The sequence below is a fragment of the Acanthaster planci genome, linkage group LG11, assembly GCF_054643075.1.
Source record: "Acanthaster planci isolate LZ-2023a linkage group LG11, COTS_SCS, whole genome shotgun sequence".
Classification (NCBI taxonomy): Eukaryota; Metazoa; Echinodermata; class Asteroidea; order Valvatida; family Acanthasteridae; genus Acanthaster; species Acanthaster planci.
Window position 1 is genome coordinate 11,764,718 of NC_141787.1, and position 18,050 is coordinate 11,782,767.

The 18,050-nt window shown below is 42.3% G+C and overlaps 2 protein-coding genes across 3 annotated transcripts in view; one reads left to right on the forward strand and one right to left on the reverse strand.

The window, feature by feature from the left end:
• Nucleotides 1–9,702, forward strand: part of LOC110984788 (uncharacterized) — a 63,164-nt gene extending 53,462 nt beyond the window's left edge. The window contains 8 exon segments of the mRNA XM_022245284.2: nucleotides 376–774; nucleotides 944–1,086; nucleotides 1,422–1,774; nucleotides 2,087–2,243; nucleotides 2,519–2,805; nucleotides 3,480–3,630; nucleotides 4,297–4,394; nucleotides 5,049–9,702. Coding sequence (XP_022100976.2) covers nucleotides 376–774; nucleotides 944–1,086; nucleotides 1,422–1,774; nucleotides 2,087–2,243; nucleotides 2,519–2,805; nucleotides 3,480–3,630; nucleotides 4,297–4,394; nucleotides 5,049–6,500 — 3,040 coding nt within the window. The 3' untranslated portion in view covers nucleotides 6,501–9,702.
• An 18-nt stretch (nucleotides 9,703–9,720) lies between these two features.
• On the reverse strand, nucleotides 9,721–17,340 carry pip5kl1 (phosphatidylinositol-4-phosphate 5-kinase like 1). 2 transcript variants are annotated; one of them, XM_022245372.2, is made up of 9 exons: nucleotides 17,189–17,340; nucleotides 16,116–16,349; nucleotides 15,627–15,704; nucleotides 15,349–15,512; nucleotides 14,687–14,849; nucleotides 14,264–14,319; nucleotides 13,916–14,028; nucleotides 13,554–13,716; nucleotides 9,721–12,979 (listed from the first exon to the last, which is right to left on the reverse strand). In XM_022245372.2, the coding sequence occupies exons 2-9, from the start codon at nucleotides 16,338–16,340 to the stop codon at nucleotides 12,172–12,174; spliced, it is 1,770 nt and encodes a 589-aa protein (XP_022101064.2). In that variant the 5' UTR covers nucleotides 16,341–16,349; nucleotides 17,189–17,340; the 3' UTR covers nucleotides 9,721–12,171. The 2 variants fall into 2 exon arrangements, with proteins under 2 accessions (XP_022101064.2, XP_022101065.2); XM_022245373.2 differs by having other exon boundaries at nucleotides 16,116–16,289; nucleotides 17,189–17,338.
• Between the last annotated feature and the right edge of the window lie 710 nt (nucleotides 17,341–18,050).

The window sequence follows — 18,050 nt, forward strand, 5'->3', positions numbered from 1 at the left end:
TTTAAGCTGCCTCCTGTCTGCTATAGCAATGTGTTCCACCATACTTGAGTCTTGCTTTGTCCCTTTGTCTGACTTGGTATCTTGAACTTGGTAGTTTGCTGTGTCATCTTCTGTGCAGTCTTCCTGAAGCAAAGGAGACTCCATTGATAATTCATCAAAAAGGGTGTTATTTCCAGAGACTTTTGTTTGTGAAAAGTGATCCCAGAAATCTCAAATCATATGTCCAGTGCTGTCTATTAATGTCTGTTTTACAACTGTTGTAGTCTTTAAGTTAACTGAACTTGGTCAGTTTGAAGTAGGTTGCTGTAGGCTGGTGTTTTGACTTGTGAGTGAGCATGACCAGACTATTATCTCAATCAATTGCCCCCCCTCCAGCCCTGTCTACGATGCCTACTGCCATGAGAATTACGCCAACGATGCCTGTGACGGTGGCTGCAACACGGCGGAGTGCATGCTCGACGGCCTGGACTGTGATGACCGGCTGCCCATGTTCGCCAAGGGGGTGCTGATCATCATCGTGCTTGTCCCCGTGGAGGACATGCGCTCAGCCAACGTCAGCAAGGCGTTCTTGAGGGAGATTGGCCATGTGTTGCGCTCCGTGGTGGTCTTCCTGAAGGACGAGAATGGCGAAAACCGCATCGAACCCTGGCAGTCGGGCCAGGGTGGTGACGACCTGGGCATCTTCTTCCGCTTTAAGCGCCAGGTGTACTTGACGGTGACTGGGAACGGGGAGGTCGTCCTGAGCAGACGTCGGAGAGCGGGGACACTCTACGGGTGAGTAGCAATTAAGATTGGGGATCTCACTCACAGAATGGACATAAAGCTTGTATAGTTACTCCACTGTTTGTTTTTAATGTGTGAGGGATAGTTTCCCTCCAAAGTGAAACCCCGGTAGGAGCAAATCCATACAGATCAATGAGAACCGATTCATTGCTTCTTCCAGGTCCAAGACATATCTTCGCATTGACAATCGCGGCTGTTTGAGTGATAGTAACACCTGCATCCAGGATGCTGGTGATGCAGCCAAGTTGTTGGGAGCTGCTGCCTCCAAAGGAGAAATTGACTTCCCGATTTATGGAGTTGGCAGTAAGTATAATCCACGCATAGATGTACTTGGAATCCTATGGGCTCTGATCTGATTGTCTACATAATATATCCTTGTCTAGTTAATCATTTTTGTTTGAACGGTTTGGCTGCTTTCCTCCCAGAGGAAAATGCACAAACTTCAGAGGTTTTTCTGGGTGGTTGACCGTGTACGAAAGTCTTGTAGATGTGACTTTCTTATGAACCCCGTCCCTAGTATGGTTGTGGCCTTCTCCCCGAGACATACATGGTACTACTGATTGCTGACAAGACTTTTGGATGAAGCCTAGGCTGTGAGGGAATACGATCTTACCTTTACCCTTTGACCCCATGAACAGGTGAGCCCGACAAGCCTGCCGGGGGCAACATGGAGCAGATCGTTCCAGCTGTAGTTGTCATAGTGGCCATGGTCCTGATTGCCTTGGTGGTCATTGTCCGCAAGCGCCTGCGCTCGGGCAGCATCTGGTTCCCTGAGGGTAAGTGGCGCAAGACAAGTGCGGGCAGCCGTGCGTCGGCCCAGCGCCATGGACCCCAGGGCCAGGAGGAGCCGCCGGTGGGCTTGGCGGACGGCCAGATCATGCTGAGCATCTCGGGGGTAACCACCACTGAGAGCAGCGAGGGTGATGCACATGAGGCTCTCGACTGGGAACGGTCCCAGGCTCGGTGCCAACCCATGAACGACCGACCAAGGGTAAGTGAGGCAAGGCTAGTACGAGCCAATTAAACCCTTTTCCCTGATACTTGTTCAGAAGGCTTTAAAGCTATAGCCAAATTTGTCATTAGTAAGTGGACCCACCCAAAGCTAAGCCTAAATGTACCATTTACAACTGCATGACAGTGTGAATGATTTAAGATGTTTGCGTTTATCACTTGAATTCAAACCTTATTAGGCTTCTTGTCGTTTAAGAGCCAGTAGAAATTCATCTCTCTTAGAAGTTGTTGCACAGCCCGAAACGGCACTCTCAATTTTTCCATTCTCTTTGGTGTGTTATTCCTCTTTTAGCTGCAGGCAACCAGACGGCTCAGTCCGCCCTCTGCTGCAACCACAACTCTCACCGACTTTGCAGAAAGCGAAGACCAACGGTGGAACAACAGCTCCCACCTGACACTGACACCACCCCAAAACATCAGGGAGACAGAGGTGGATGACCCAGGACAAGGTAGGTTGGAGGTCACATGCAGCAAGGAAGAGTTATCCTCATCATCCTGGATCTAGTGGAGAATTGCATTCCGCTCTCCCATTCGGAGCCTGGTTAAAGAGTTGAAAACAAGTGGAGCTGACCAATAGGTAGCTTTTAGACTTTTCTGTTGTAATCTGTCTTGAAAGTAAGTTGGTGTCTAAGTTTGTGAATTATTTTGTTGATCACTCAACATTGTCTGCTGTTCCTTGGAATTCACTGTTCCTTGGTCTTGACTGTTTTACCTGCTCCCTTAGATGGGATGACGCCGCTCATGTTTGCCGTCATCAGCTGCAACGACCGGGACAGCGACGGGGAAGAAAGCTCGGCTAACACCATTGAGGAGTTGATCACGCATGGGGCCAAGGTCAACGCCCAGAGCGACAGTCAGGGGGAGACGGCCCTGCACCTGGCAGCCCGCTGGGCCCACCCGGCGGCTGCCAAGAAGCTGCTGGAGCATGGGGCCAACGCCAACGCCGAGGACCACTCGGGCCGGACACCGTTACATACGGCCGTGGGCTCAGACGCCATTGACGTCTTTAGGGTGAGTGTCTATCAGTGTGGGGCACGATGGGGCACGAACCACAGTTTGGCCATTTCATCATCACTCACAACTTGCTGTTGGTTGCAACTCTCACCCCATTCGTGGCCAATGACATCTTGTACAATTGCTTTTATGTGGACAGTTCCCAGCATACTTCTAAATTAAATTTGCTGTCAGTAGCCAGTTGTGTAACCATACCTGGGGCCTAGTTCCAAATGACTGACTGGTCCGACACATCCATCAATTAGAAAACGTTTGTGGAACAGTGGTTCACTCTAGTCATCTCTCAACCTTGCCCTTGGATGGCAGTGTCCACAGTGACGGTCGGGTCCATCTTTTTCTCATAGATACGCCAAACGCAGAAATGTGCGGAGTACAGGAAATACATTTGTGGCTGAGAACAAAAGATTCCGGCAGAGACACCTTATTGTGTGTATTCCTTGCAACTGGTTCTCAGGGAGCCCATGGTCACCGAAGATTCTGAAAAAAAAGCTACCGGAAAAGTTGTGACTTGGAAAGTCATGAAAACGTCATGGAAACATTGAGGGAAAAATAGGGTGTCCTGGCATCCTGTCGTTAGAAGAAAAAATGATTGTGAAAAAGTCATGGAAATCAACATCATGCAAGGGTAGAATTTGATGGGCTGCTCTTTTCTCTTTCCATCTCTGTGGCAGATCCTGATCATGCACCGCGCCACCAACGTAGATGCCAAGGACAACCGCGGAATCACCCCCATGATGATGGCAGCCAGACTGCAGGTCAACATTGACATGATACAGGAGCTCATCGTGGCCAACGCCGACGTCAATGCGGCCGACAACGAAGGTGGGTCAGAGGGTTGAGCGTCACTCACGGGGTGCTCAAAGTCAACAAAATCACATTTGCACATTCTCATGTTGAGTTGAGTGCGGCGCACAGTGCTCCGAAGATGGATTTTTTTGAAATTAGCATACTTCAGCCCAGTTTGGGAAGAATGCAACATGAAACAAGAGGTGAACCGGAGGTTTTTCCTCGAGGTTCACCTTGGTCTAGCCGTGTTTTGTGGGTATGTCATGGTAATACCTCGTACTACCCCTTGTTCAAGTTAACATCCTTCCCCAATGATTGAATAAGAATAGATATGACGTGATTGAAAGTAAAGAGGCTTCTCTGGTAACTTACCCTTTATCATTGCCCATTAGTGCTTAGCGGAATTATTAATAAAGTAGACAAGATCATCCCTCTTATTTCAGTATATTGGTAATATGTAAAGTTAACTTACCATTATACAGTTGTGTTCTGGATACCATATTGTGCCTGAACAAGACAGCATTTTCAAAACTTGCCTGAGGTAACATTCTCCTCAGGTTTAAAATATTTCAAGGCAAGAAAGCCCTCAAAATTGAAGAGCTTTAGTTCCTTTTTTTCGGGGCGTGGATGAAGACAAGCGGCTTTGTTGATAAAATGTTCTTGTACGTCCCGTCGTTTAGACTTGCATTCTGACCATTTCAGGCAAATCGGCACTGCATTGGGCGTCCCAGGTGAACTATGTGGACATGGTGAAACTGCTGCTTGAGAGGAAGGCTAACAAAGACATACAGGACAACAAGGTCAGTGATGGGAAACTTGAGGTAGTGTCAGCTGTGAAGAGGGAGGGGGGGAGGGGAAAGAAGAGCCGTGGATAATGACTCTTCACTCAGCAGAGTCTCACTCGAGACTGGCGTCTGTACTTGAAATTACCACAACTCTGAGGCAACAGTAAGCAGTTTGGAACAGATTGTCTCTGTTAAATGGGCGGCAGGAAGTGTCATAAGGGAACTGAAGCAGCGGAAAACCCACAGTCATATTCGGGTCCATCATAAGTTGGTCGCAAGTCGTTGGCAAGATCGTCACCAATATTTATACACAGGACTGCTTCTGTCAAAACTTAATAGAATAGCGTGTGACTTTGGTGATGGACTTGTGACGGACTTCACTGCAACTCTGAAAATGAGCTATTAGAAGTTGACCTGTAGATGGATCAAGAGCTTTGGTTATGATTATGCTGATGAACAGCATTTGATGAGCCACTTGAAAATGTGTTGGCTCTGTTTGAGAGCATGTCGTATGGACTTTGTTCTCCATTTGGAAAGGGTAATTGTAAGTTTGTAGTTGTTATTTGAGTCTCGTGTCAGTGCTTGTAATCATCAGGCATTTTTCGTTGTACTGCGCGGACGTTGTGTAGATAATGATGTGACAATGCTTTATGTACCCTTTGTTTACAGGAGCAAACTCCGCTATTCCTTGCCTGCAAAGAGGGTCACGTGGAGACAGTGCGAACCCTCCTAGATCATTATGCGAACCGTGAGATCACGGACCATCTCGACCAATCACCTCGCGACAAGGTCAACGAGAACCGCCACAGAGATGTCCTGAAATTACTGGACACGTACAAGGTGGTTTTGAGTCCCAGTGCCACATCGCCAACCGTCTCCAGCCCGGCCAGCCTGGCCAATGGGGACATGGGAATGGTCAATGGCTACGGCCACCTGGGCTCCAAGCCCAGTGCCAAGAAGAAAGCCTCGCGGTCCAAGTCAGCAGGACAGCAGCATGCTGCCAATGGTGACATCGCGTCACACGCTGGTGAGAAGGCCGACAAGAAGTCACGCTCGAGGAAGAAGCGCAACTCAACAGATGCGCCCACCACGGCCTCGCTTTCGCCGGCGGGATCACTGGAGTCGCCGCGCGGTTTCGAAAGGACTTCTCCGCCGTTCCCGGTGTACACGAGCCAGACCTCGGCGATGGTGGACTACCACAACATACCCAGCGGAATGCACAACGGTATCCACCAGGTGCCGCGGTATGTGGAGGAGGCCACAGCGATGAATGGCAATGCTCACCTCAGCCACAGCATGCAGAGCATCAACCTGAAGACTGTTGTGCCCAATGGAGAAATTGGGTCTGACATTGGGGCAGGTGCCATTGCAGTGTCTTGCCCATCAGAGCATCAGTGGGGTAGTACAGCCAGCCATCCACACTCGCAGCAGAATCATAGACTCAGAGAGCAACAGGGTATGGTGTCACAACAGCAGCAGCAACAAGGGGCGTGTGCATCACCTCCCAGTCTACCTCCTCTCTTGCAGCACTCCATGGCGAATGACATCGCAGCTGCTGCTGTGTCTGTTTCCAGTTCTCCTGCAGCTCCGTACACGTTATCCCCGACCAAGGGCTACCCCAACCAGCACCCGCATGTCACCCATCTCCCGCACCACAACCATCACATGCCGAGGCACCCCTCACAGTACAGCAATGGCGACGTGCATATGAATGCCAGGCACGCCAAGTCGCCCATCCACAGGGGCCACGAACGCTCGCAGCCGAACCTGCGCAAACAAGCGCAGCCACACCACAACCACATCATCCAGACTCAGCTGCCCAATCCGTCGGTGGTCAGCATCATGTCGGACAAGTACCCGACCCCGCCCTCCCAACACAGTCAGGGCGGTTCACCCTGTGCAGACAGCACCCCACACCTGTCAGCAGTGTTTCCGGAACAGTATCTGACACCGTCGCCGGAGTCCCCCGGCCAGTGGTCCAGCTCCTCCCCTCATTCGTCAGCCCACTCAGACTGGTCAGGTTCGGAAGGTATTTCCAGCCCCCCTGGCCCGGTGACGAATGGCCATATCCAAGACTCCTTACAAATGCAGTATAACCCTACAGTACAGGCCTACATATGAGTGGGTGTGAATACCGTGTGTGTATATATCATGTGCATGTACATAGAGGGAATGCTGCATATTTGTATTCCACAATAATGGAAATGTCATTTGGCCATTTGAATATATGTCAAAGTTTTTTCGACAGTACTTTGTGTCATATTTGCTTTTACTCAAACTCTTCTGTGGCAAGTTGTGGCAAACAGCACATGTAGTTCTGACATGTTTTACAAGCTACTGAAAGAACTTAGAACTCAGATTCTGTGAATATGAGCAAAAAATGTCATCCCAGCCTTTTTAACAGTCTAACTCTTTTTACCTCTGTGCTGGTTCACACAGTCTTTGTTTTCATGCCAAGTTTTTTTCTCTGATTGAAATTCCAACTTGTAAGTACTGTTTTAAATTGTGAATATTGAAATTCTTAAGAGTTCCACTGAGTGACATGTAAAGCCAAAAAGCCCTTCATCTTTCTGTTTTAAATACCTTGAATGCAAAAATACCTTCAAGCATTCATAAAGAGGTAGTGATTTTTGACTTATCAAATCATTCCTTAAAATGTTCACTGCTTAAAAACATTGACATGATGTGTGTTTCTGAAACAAAGACTAGTTGATAAAATCGCTTCATTGTTGGACCAAACCCTTTCTAACAACTGAACACAACAATCTGAACCGTTTACTCGTAGAAGATTAAAATTTAAACAGTAAAACACAATTTTACGTAGGATTATTTTTGATATTGGGGTTAGTGGTGGTAATCCAAGTAGAATCTTAATATAACAAAAGAAATTAAAGCACCTTTTATATATATATATATTTTGTGTAACATATTGTATTAAAACACTTAATGACATCTCTGGTGTGGCAGAGACATATGTATGTACTTTTCTCTGTAAATAAATTCCAAACCAGCCGTCAGTAATTGTATTCATATGCCTTAAGTTATATTCAAAGGTTTTGTAAAGAGTATTGTTTTTGAAGTGAGAAAGGTGTTTGAGATTGCAAACAGTGCACCTTGAATTGTACACCTTCAGAAGTCCTGATCGAAAGTTTGCCCATCACGACCCAAATGCCTGTCGGTTATCTTAACAAACGTTTGTTCTCAAGGCTGACACAGTACTCTGGGGTTGACATTTCAAAGGCCGAGCAGTTGTTTTAGTGCATGGAAATTGGGTACAAAGAATGAGCAATCATTTTGACCAGTATTGAAGCAGTCAGTACTGATTGAATGTGCTGTTTGGATAGGTTTTTGTCTTTCTCTGTGTTGTGGCTAGTCTTGCTTCGATTCCGTCGCTAATTTTAGCCTGTAACTTGCTGCTAAATTTCGAAGACCTTGATTGCTGTTAATATCCAAAAAAGTGCATCAATAGTCAAAAGAAAGTTGAAATTGACATGGTTTTTGAATGGAGAATCGAGTTAGATGCAAGATTGTTTTCCCTTATTAGAGTGATAAAACCTTGAAATTCACAGCTGTAGAGAAATGTAAGGAAAAGGAAAGGTTGCAAGGTACAGTCTAACTTTCTTAAAATTTATGAAGTCTTTTATGAAAGTCCCTCCCCTATTTGATTTTCCTATCAATTGCTTAATTCATTTTGATTTATGTGATCGGGGTTAATTTCAGAGAGCTGTGAAATCGATTGTCTGAATCAAGCCAAATGTTATAAGTACAAAGTATCAGGTGGTGACAGATGAAAGGACAACTGAGAAGACAACTGGGAAACTTGCTGGTATCCATCAGCAAGACAGCAGTTGATAATCAAAAATTGAGCTGGCAATCAACCTTCTTGTCTCAGCTCCGTGAGATAACCTCATGTTTCAGCACTGCCAACAGAAGATTTATGTTGTATTAGTTTTTATGTAATGGAAAGTGTAGACTTGATACAAAAGCTAATAATTATTATTTTTTCTGTTAGAAAGTTGTGTATAACTGCACTTAATTGTGTGGGTACAGTTTCTCCAGACAGCTATCTTAGTAAGTTAGCAATATGAAAGCACTGCCTATTTTGTTTATATATTGTAGAGTGTAATTGTTTTGAATTGACTATTTTTGTTTTGAGGCAACAGCAGACTCATCTGATTGTGTACTTAATTGGGTTTTTTTTGTGTACAAGTGTGTCAGGACCTGTTAATTTTGTTTTTGCAACTCACATGCACAAAGGTGAGGGGTGGGAAGGTAAGGGGTCACTAAACATTTCTGCTGTGACCCAGATGAAATGAGCTGTAAAGTAATGCATATTTTCATTTTAATTTGAGTCGTTAAAATGTAATATTTGCATATGTTCTCAAGGACAGTGGCCCAGTTGGTTTATTAAACTGGCTTTGTTCTAAACAAAACATATAATTTGTCAAATTTAGGTGGTTAGTTCAAGGTCCTTGTGTGTTGGTTTCAGACTTTATTTGTGCTTTAAAGCCAGGTACATGTATCATATATAATTACAGTACCTGTCTCCAAGAATTTGTTTCTTTCCCTCTGGAGTTTGTTAATTGCTGTCCTTTATCAATAACTGCTTTTAATGCCAAGGTTCAGCGTGATTTTCCAAGCCATTTTGTTGAATTTGGGGAAATCGCTGCCGAGGGAAGTGAACTCCTTGAGAGTCTCCACCGAGCATTTTGTCTGGTAGGGCACCAATGAAAACAAACATTTTGTAATGGCTGTTTTAAATTAGGTGCCCTTATCAAGTGAACTTTAACTGGGCAAGAAAGTTTGGAGAGTTGGGGAATCCAGCCAGCTCTCTGAGACGGTGTGTAAGATCCTGAAGAATGTGTTTACTGATGAAAGAGATTTGAAAACACGGGCAGAAAGCAGATAATGGTCGATCATTGGCTCAAACTTGAAAGAAGTTTGTCGCTGGGGTCCCCAGGTTTGTTTTTACAGGGCATTCGATGGAGGCATTACTGGTGATTTTTTTCCTATTAAGTATGCAATGTATAGGCATTTGCATTATGTAGTTACTTCTTCATTTGTGCCATTCAAGAGGAATGGAGAAAAATTGCTTTGTTACTTAAACATTTCCAAGGTACAGCGTTGTGTAGTAAAGCAAACATGGTCTTAAGACCAAAACACCTCATCTTATGGCTGTGTTAACTCCAAATTAATAGTACTTAAACTCCTTGTATTATGCACGTTCCTGTCTTTTGATTTGAGAACCTTGTATTAATGTTTGGCTTGAGTTTATAGATTGAATAAAATGTGCAAGAGGCACGCAAGAATACCAAGAAATAAATGGAATCATACTTCAGTATTTCCTTTCATTTTCTGTGAAAATTTTAGGAGATTTATTTCAAACCTTGCTCACTCCTTATCCCTTGTAAAAATAGAAAAAGAAATCCCTTTTTCCTCCAAAAGTCACGATTTGAAAACAAAAGAATAAAATGTATCAAATTGATATACATCAGGACAACAGAATTTTTGCAGCCTACTCCTAATTTCATGGACACTCTAAGCAATAAACACACACAAAAAAGGGAGATTTGAGAGGGTAGAAATTGAGGTGATTAATTTATCATTATTTGCCTAAATATACAGAGCCTGCATCCAAAGCAAAACAAGAAAAGCATCAGGTGAAGAAATCCAGCAGGAGGTACTTGTTCAGGTAAAGCTATCCTTTTTTTGCATTTACCTCAAACTTTCAAAAAGTGTTCCAAGGAATTTTGAGGATTTTTTTCAGCCAAATCTGAGTTGGGTCATATGGAAAGTTTGAATTGACACAACACGACCCCAGGGTCATTCGCATTGTCTTCAATGAAAGTCTCACTTGTTGCATGGACATAGACCTATGTAATAAATATTAAAATGCCCTACAATATCTTTCTTTCAGGTTATATAACGCGTTATCACAAATTGCAAACATACGTTTCTGAAGTGCTATTAAACATGAGTTGATTGATACTTCGTCCATCATTTCATATACTATATCTTTATACATTTGCAAAACAAATGTGCCTTGGATTTCTGCAAACATTCAGAACTTCATAGAAATAAACCTTTTGCGAGTTAAATTTGAATAAAATCTGGTAAACTGAGTAATCTGATTCTACTGAAACACAATTTGAATTCCCAGCCTAAAGACACTGTTGCTGTACCTTGTGATTCCGGGCAAGCTTTTACATAGCAACCACCATCTCTGGAAGGGACTGGTTCCTTGGTGCCCTTCTTATCCACTGAAACAAGACATGTAGTTATGTAACTAAGGAAAAGCTTGCCCCGAATGATGAGGTGTAGCAACAATGTCTTAAGTAAGGAGCATTCAAATTGTTATGTTCATGTGAATTTAAACAACTCAGTTTACCAGATTTTATTCAAATTTAACTCACAAAAGGCTTATTGTAAACACCAGCTTATTTAGTCACTGCAACGATAATCTCCTTACTTCGCGTAATCATTGAAACAAGACACATTGCAACTGTTACAAAAAACAAACACAAAACAAGAATGCGAAGCTCTGCTCATGTTTCATGTAAAAGTGAAAACAGAATTTCTTAAATCAATAACTCTTGCAAGCAATAAGTCTGTGGTGAAAGAACATACACGGATCTCTCTTTACCATCTGGTTCTGAGAATCCGAAGTCTTAACAGAACCAGCTGAACACTGGCACTGCTTGTAAAATCCCAAAATAATATCCACCACTTCAAAACACAGAGCTTAGTTTCATGGTGATGGTGATCAGTTGCCTGTCAAACATTTGTTTTTCATTTTGCACCCACATCTGCACGAACACTGCACACCTGCAAATTGAGCTACAAAGACATTAAAACACCTTAACCAAATGGTTGAAAATGTACATCTACTTGAAAATCTGAACTGCTCTCACAGGTGAATATGTGACGCGCTCTGCAAAAAAGGGTTATAAGTCGTGCAATATCAAAACACGTAATGGCCTGTTCCATTCGGAGAGGGCAAAATTCCTTCAAAAAGGAGATTTTGTTTTTTCCTTATTAATCCTTTCTATAATATATTTTCAGTATTTGTGACTACAAACATGGATACTGATGAATAAAGATAAAAAAATTGATCATTCAGTAAGAAATCTTTTATAGCATTGTGTTTCCAAGCACTACAGTTCATGAGCTTTTTCTCAAAATGTTTTTTTATTGAATCTGAAAATGTGGATATACAAATGTCTACTGTATATATCTCCGGAATGCAGCGCACTACAGGGTCATTCATATATCAACTGTAGCTTTTGATGTACAGAATCCAGCCATATCAAAAACTCATAACCTGTATCTCTCTACTTATTACCCATTTTTCTAGAGCCGGTATCACATTTTGCCTGATGCTCTGATGACAGTTGTTACCTTCTCTAGACCTTTATCATGATGCTGCCATGTTTGTCTTGTCACCTACAGCCTCTTTGGTAATAACAATATAAGTTCACATACTAATATAAGGGAACAAACTAATTTTCCTTCCAGCCTCAGTTTGGTTACATTGCTTTTGAATGGTAGAATAGAAAGATGGCTTCCCTATGAGAGAGGTCTATGCGCTGCATTGTCCCTCATGATAGTCAATGGATAAAGTCCAGTCTCATGTGCAGCTTTAGCATGCCTGTTCATTTAAAGTTACTGATTTTATATGCCAAAAAGCCCTCTTACATGATTCCTACAATTAGCTTATAGACTTATGAATGTGTAAAAAGCAGATTATCACACGTAATTTCTGTGTGATGAAGCTATTTCCAGGAATAGTTTTCTATTCAGTTTTTGCACAGCATAATTCTCTGAAACGCTGGGCATAGTGTTCAGGTTTCACGGTCGAAAAAGTTTCAGTTGGGTACCGCAAACACTTGTACAGGTACTCCATCTTCTTCCGTATGCCGTACTGTGTCAGGACGTCAATGATTCCAACATAGTATCGATCGTCTACACCATCAATGATATGCAAAGGGTTGATAGTGTCTGGGAGTAGTCGCTGGTTTCGCTCAGTGCACTTGTCAATTTGGAATCGGCCGGTACACTGGCAGTAGGTGGTGCTAAGGTTCTGCTGTTGTGGGCTCAACATGGCTGCCCTCATGTTTCCAGAGTGGGTCTGATTGGTTTTTCCAGTTGGCTTGGACTTGTCGGTGCCCTCTTCCTTTGCATTGCTAATTGGCTTTGGTTGGCTCCCGTCATCCTCTATCATACCAGGAAGGGCGTTTCTTTGAGTCTTGTCTGCCCCTGTTTCAACCTCTTCCTTGTCTTGATGAGCTTGCTCGTAAATGTTGTCACTGAGTTGTGACCTTGAGTAAAAATTCTTTCTCCAGTCTTCTCCATCTACCGCACATTTGCCGCTGTGACTCGTGTATTGCTGGCTGTCACTGCTCAGGTTGATTTCGAGGATTTCCCGAACCATACGTTCCGTGTTGTCACCATTCTGGTAAGTTTCATGGGGTGAAGATATTTCGGCTGGTGGAGCAGCAGGCCGTTGGGTCTTGATATTAGATCTTCTGTTCCAAGTGGGAAATCTGCCACCACAGTTTGGGCACACTCTGCTTGGACTATCAGACACAGCTCTTATTGATCTGAAATATTTTGAACAAAAGAAAAAACCATTTAGGCTACAGTTGCCAACTTTTGACTGAGGATTTCACCGCATGTGTGCACCAAGTTGATTTTGACATCTATGATTTAATTATGGTATTCCTGGGTGTAAGTGTTCATGTGGGCTGTTTGTTCCAATTTTGATTGGGGCCTGTAAAAGTATCATTATGCCATTAAACACTAACTCCAACCTTCAAATGCATGCAAGACATGTTTCAGCACCTCTTTTTCTCTGTTTTTTTTTATTTTGAGTTTTCTCAATTTAGGGGCAGCTTCATATTATGCTTAGCATAAACAGGAAATGGGAGGCTCCAGTGCTAATCCGCAAAAAAAAATTGCTGGTTGTACCTTGGGTGGAGTAAGGCCATAGACCACTGACACTTGTAAGGCAAACTTTAAACAGGTGCCTGTGGATGGGGCCTATGCCGCATGGGTGCTTTACTCAATCGAGCCTTGATTTCATGACTCTTATTTTAGGAGGAAACAGAGGTAGAACTGGCCTGAAGTCTTAAACCAACTCCAAATATCAGTCTACTGATTTTCCACTTTGTCTACCTTCTAGCTCGGGACACTACATCGGCAAGCTTGTCCGCTGTCTTCTTCTCGTCAGCATGTAGCTTCTGAATGCCTAGCAACAGGCTGTAGTCCATGATTCCTTGCTCCTCTAGGAACTTTGTGTCTATGTCGACTTGCCTGCGGAACCAGGGTGCTTGCACTCCTTCAGAAAAGACACAGAGGAAGTCCAATGTACTTATACAGTAAACCTTGAATCTTGCCAACTCCTTTGTACCCTAGCTGTGATAAGCAAAAGCTGAAAGTGAAGCCTATCTCAGGTTCAACCCTATCATTTCAATTTTTGGGGGGTTGAGTGAGCTCATCACTTCTTTATCTAATACAGAAAATGCAAGATGACTTGCCTAGGTTAATCTTTCTGCCATCAAAGTTATTGTCCTTCAGAACGATGACTTCTTTACTACCTTCCTCTAGAGGCTGGACATAGCGACTGGCAGAGCAACCCTTCAAGTCAAACCTAACAAGAAACAAGACAAGCATCAGCAGGGGTGTGTTTTCACCAGCCCCAACCAGAAACATGTTTGTGACCTCAAAGCAAAATCTGAAACTTGACAACATGTTTCAACGCAGCCTACAAAAGCAAGAAAAAGCTGAAACGGTTTTCATAAAAGTGCAGATTTGAGCAAAAAATGCAGACTTGAGCCAAAAATTTTCAAAAGTATATTTATGGTTTAGAAATCGATGTAGATTACCTCTCACTTATCCTCTCATCTGGGTAGAAAACACTTTGCATTACTGTGAAGAACAGCTGAAAATATAGGCAGAGAGTTGAACAAGGGTCTATTAGTTTAAACTTTCAATGAAGGAACTGTAGGAAGGAAATATAAAGTTTATGTCAAAATTTATTGAACTTTGAGTCATAATCCATTTGCTGTGAATGAATTAGGACTTTGTATTGTAACTGAGCTTCTACATGAGCAAATTTCTGAATACTTACTGGATCAGGAACCTTGACAAAACAAAAATCAATGCTTTGATTCCACTTCAACTTTGGTCAATAACATGAACTTAAAGTTTGAGACCAACTGAAAATCAAACAGAACAAAATAATAGCCACATAATAGCCAATTTGCAGAAAAAGTTTTAGCAACTCTCTATTTAAAATAATGACTTACCCCTTTACTGCCACTCATCTTAATGAAGTAACAGCCGACAATCTTGACCAGCAATGAATGAGGGAAGTCATGAAAATGACAACTGAGACGGTGCAGAAATTGACTCCTCAAGAAAGCGATATCTTGGGACTTCTCTGTCTTCATGATGAAGGCCTTGTTATGGCTAATCATTACCAATTATGACATGAATTTAAGGTAAATGGAGATGATTTAAATATTAATGCAAATAATTAATCTTATATTTTATCACTTGAAATTGTATAGCTGCAAAGGAAACTTAGAACGTAAACTTCCATGAACCATGACCTTTCAAGGTTATTAAATGAGGGATCAAACTGTGAAACTTCAGCTCTGACATTTGCTTTCTTCAGCAAAAATTCCATTTCTTTTGCTTCCAACAGTATCTGTACTATTTAACACAATTTTTTGAATTGTTTTCTGACTGGGGACCCAAAGAACAAAACAATTCCTGACACCCTTTAGCATTACAGACACAAATCAAGACAAATCTATTCCATACTTCTCATTTTGGAAAGTAATATCCCTGAATAAAACAACAAAGTTATGAAGACTTTGAATTTGAAAGTCTCAAAAATTGGGTACTAGAAGACACATGTAAACATTCATCAGGCGCTTGGACCGATTGCAACTTTTTGGCTCACCACAAGAAGAATGTCATCCCACTCTTTGAAGAAGTGATGAACTCCAGACAGGGGAGGGGTGGGCCAGAGGGGGCCAGGGACTCAAGATACTCAGCTTCCGTTACTCCCACCAAGGCACGGAGGGAGGCAAATACCTTGGGGGCATAGCACCGGAATTCAAATTGCTGCAACAAAACGTTGGATAAGAATTATCGTCAAATCCGGTCAAAATAAAATTGGTAAAATATGAAATGGGAAGATGGAATGAAGACACGTAAGTTTTTTTTTCTGATAGTTACCTTGTTGACATCTTGCTCAAAGTGAATTTGTGTTATGACTTCGAGATAGTCCTCCTCCTGGTGAGTTATATTTTCTACCTGAGTGCAATACGTAAAAAAACAAACAAAAGAAAACATTTTATGGACAGAAAAGTTTAAACTTACAATATAAAGGACCTGCTTTTCCAAAAAGGTTTGAATATTTGGACATAAGAATTCTTGAAAAATCTGGGAAAATGTTGAACAACTATAAACAAAATAAAGACAATTTTTTACTTCTAATTTTAACAAACCTTAAAAATGTGTGCAAATGGGATCCTGACAACTGTTCGCTAAAAATATAAAAAGACTAGTAGGGCAAGTCTAAATGACCTTTTCCTTGTATGAGCTAAGATCTCAGTCTGAGGGTAAGGACTGAACTGAAAGTTTGGAATTATTGGGATTTGGGGAGGACACTGGGACTAGTTAACCCCTGTAGTTGAGACTTATTGCTTTTGCTGCTCTTAGTACCTCAGCGGAGGGATGCGGGGAGATGCAACCCCGTATGCCCATTTGGATGCATCGGGAGATCTTGTAGAGTCGGTGCTGCTTGTCGATCTCGATGATGCCACGGTGGCTCCAATGTTTCTGGGCCTTTCGCACCAGGCTTGCAAAGCTGGCCTCCTCCTGCACCGTCTCACTGCCCTGCCCACGGGGAGGGGAATGTGAAGATGACACATTTAACCCCTCCGTCATCTCTCTTTACTGGAATCAGCACAGAAACAGATGACTTAAAATTTTGCTTCACGAAACAGTAACCATGAGCATTCAGAAGACAATGACTGAAAGCTAATTGAAAAAATCATAAAAACAAGAAACTTATAACAAAATGAAGGGGGAGGGGGTTATATTCAGCCTCCATGATTCAAGCAGCTGCCCTACAACCAATTATAAGATCTGGGAAAAAAGAAAGTACATGTAATTCACATAGCTTGCACTTTTTCATCCAGATGCATTTCCATTCCAAGTCTTTTATGATAGCCAAGGCATATACAGGTGTTCTTGATTTCTGATCTTATTGACTTGATGAATAACTACAAATACAAATGAGCTGGAATAAAAGAAACATGGTGGTAATAGTTACAAAAGTTTAGACAGATTGAAGAAAAAATGACATGCAGAGCGTGGCCCGACCTGCTCATGATTAGCTTGCTCATAACAACATGTGTATCGATTTATTGAAATACCACAAGCACAACTACAAGAGGAATTTCAAACATATAGATTGGCAAAGATAAATGCTTCTGCAATGGCGTAACTTGAAAACTCGGAGGTCACAATATGGTTACTGTAGTAACTATAGCCCTTCGTAAAAAGAAAAGTTAAGGTCTGCTACATATGTTACTGTCTGCACAGCTGCATATTATTAATTCTTTGCCATTTTGACATTCAATTCATTTTAATACTTGGCTGCAGTTTTACTTATAGGTAGGCGCCTAATGCCTTAACACTACCGGTACCCAGCATTAAGTTTTGTATGGGATCAAAAAACTTACCAAAAAAAAAAAAGATAAAAGAACAGTCGTCAAATAATCAAAGCCTACCTTGGCCATCATGATGTCAGTCAGGCGGATCCAGTCAACAGTGCCGAGTCAGTTCTCCATGGGAGTCATGTTATTTGTATGCACCAGCACCCCGGTTACCCACGTTAGGGCCAACGGGCATGTAGGAAGAAAGTGCGTACAACTAATAAACGGGTGTACAAACACCTGCATAAAACACAAAAGCAGGACATGGGCTGTTCCACTTTATGCAAGGTAAAACGACTCTGGTTTTGGTGCAATTATCTGAGGGACAATTTTGCTTATTCTGATGAGTTACACGTGTTAAAATGATGAAAACGTACATTTTTAAATGGTAATTTTAATTCAGAATGGCAGCAAATTCTGCTGGGACTGCAAAATGTTTTTGATGAAACATAATTTGTTCACTATCCTCATTTTATTAGCTCTAGAAAACAGTGATTGTAAGATTGTATTCTTGAATACATGTATAATATAAAAAATGCTGAAAGTACTTGTACATACTGGAACTTTCAATGCATGTATGAGTCTAAAACTAGGATAATAAGGATCTGGGATGTTATATTTACTAAGATACAAAATAAGACAGACTGGATGGGGAGTGGGGTGAGTGGAGAGTCCTTTTTAACTGCGAGTACGATGTTCAATAGAGCACTTGTGGTCATGACCCACTGGGTCTGTACAGGGATTTATGTGCATTGTCGCGAGAAAACTGGATATGCCCATGCATTTGAAGTAAATTGAACTTTCTTTGCCTAACAATCGATCCTCACTTTTGCCCCCGACTGGTATTTACCATGTTCGAGTTGGCAAGTGAGCAAATGAAGCAATGTTTATGACATGTTGAAATACTGCGGGTAGCGCAAAAGGGGTCATTAGTTTC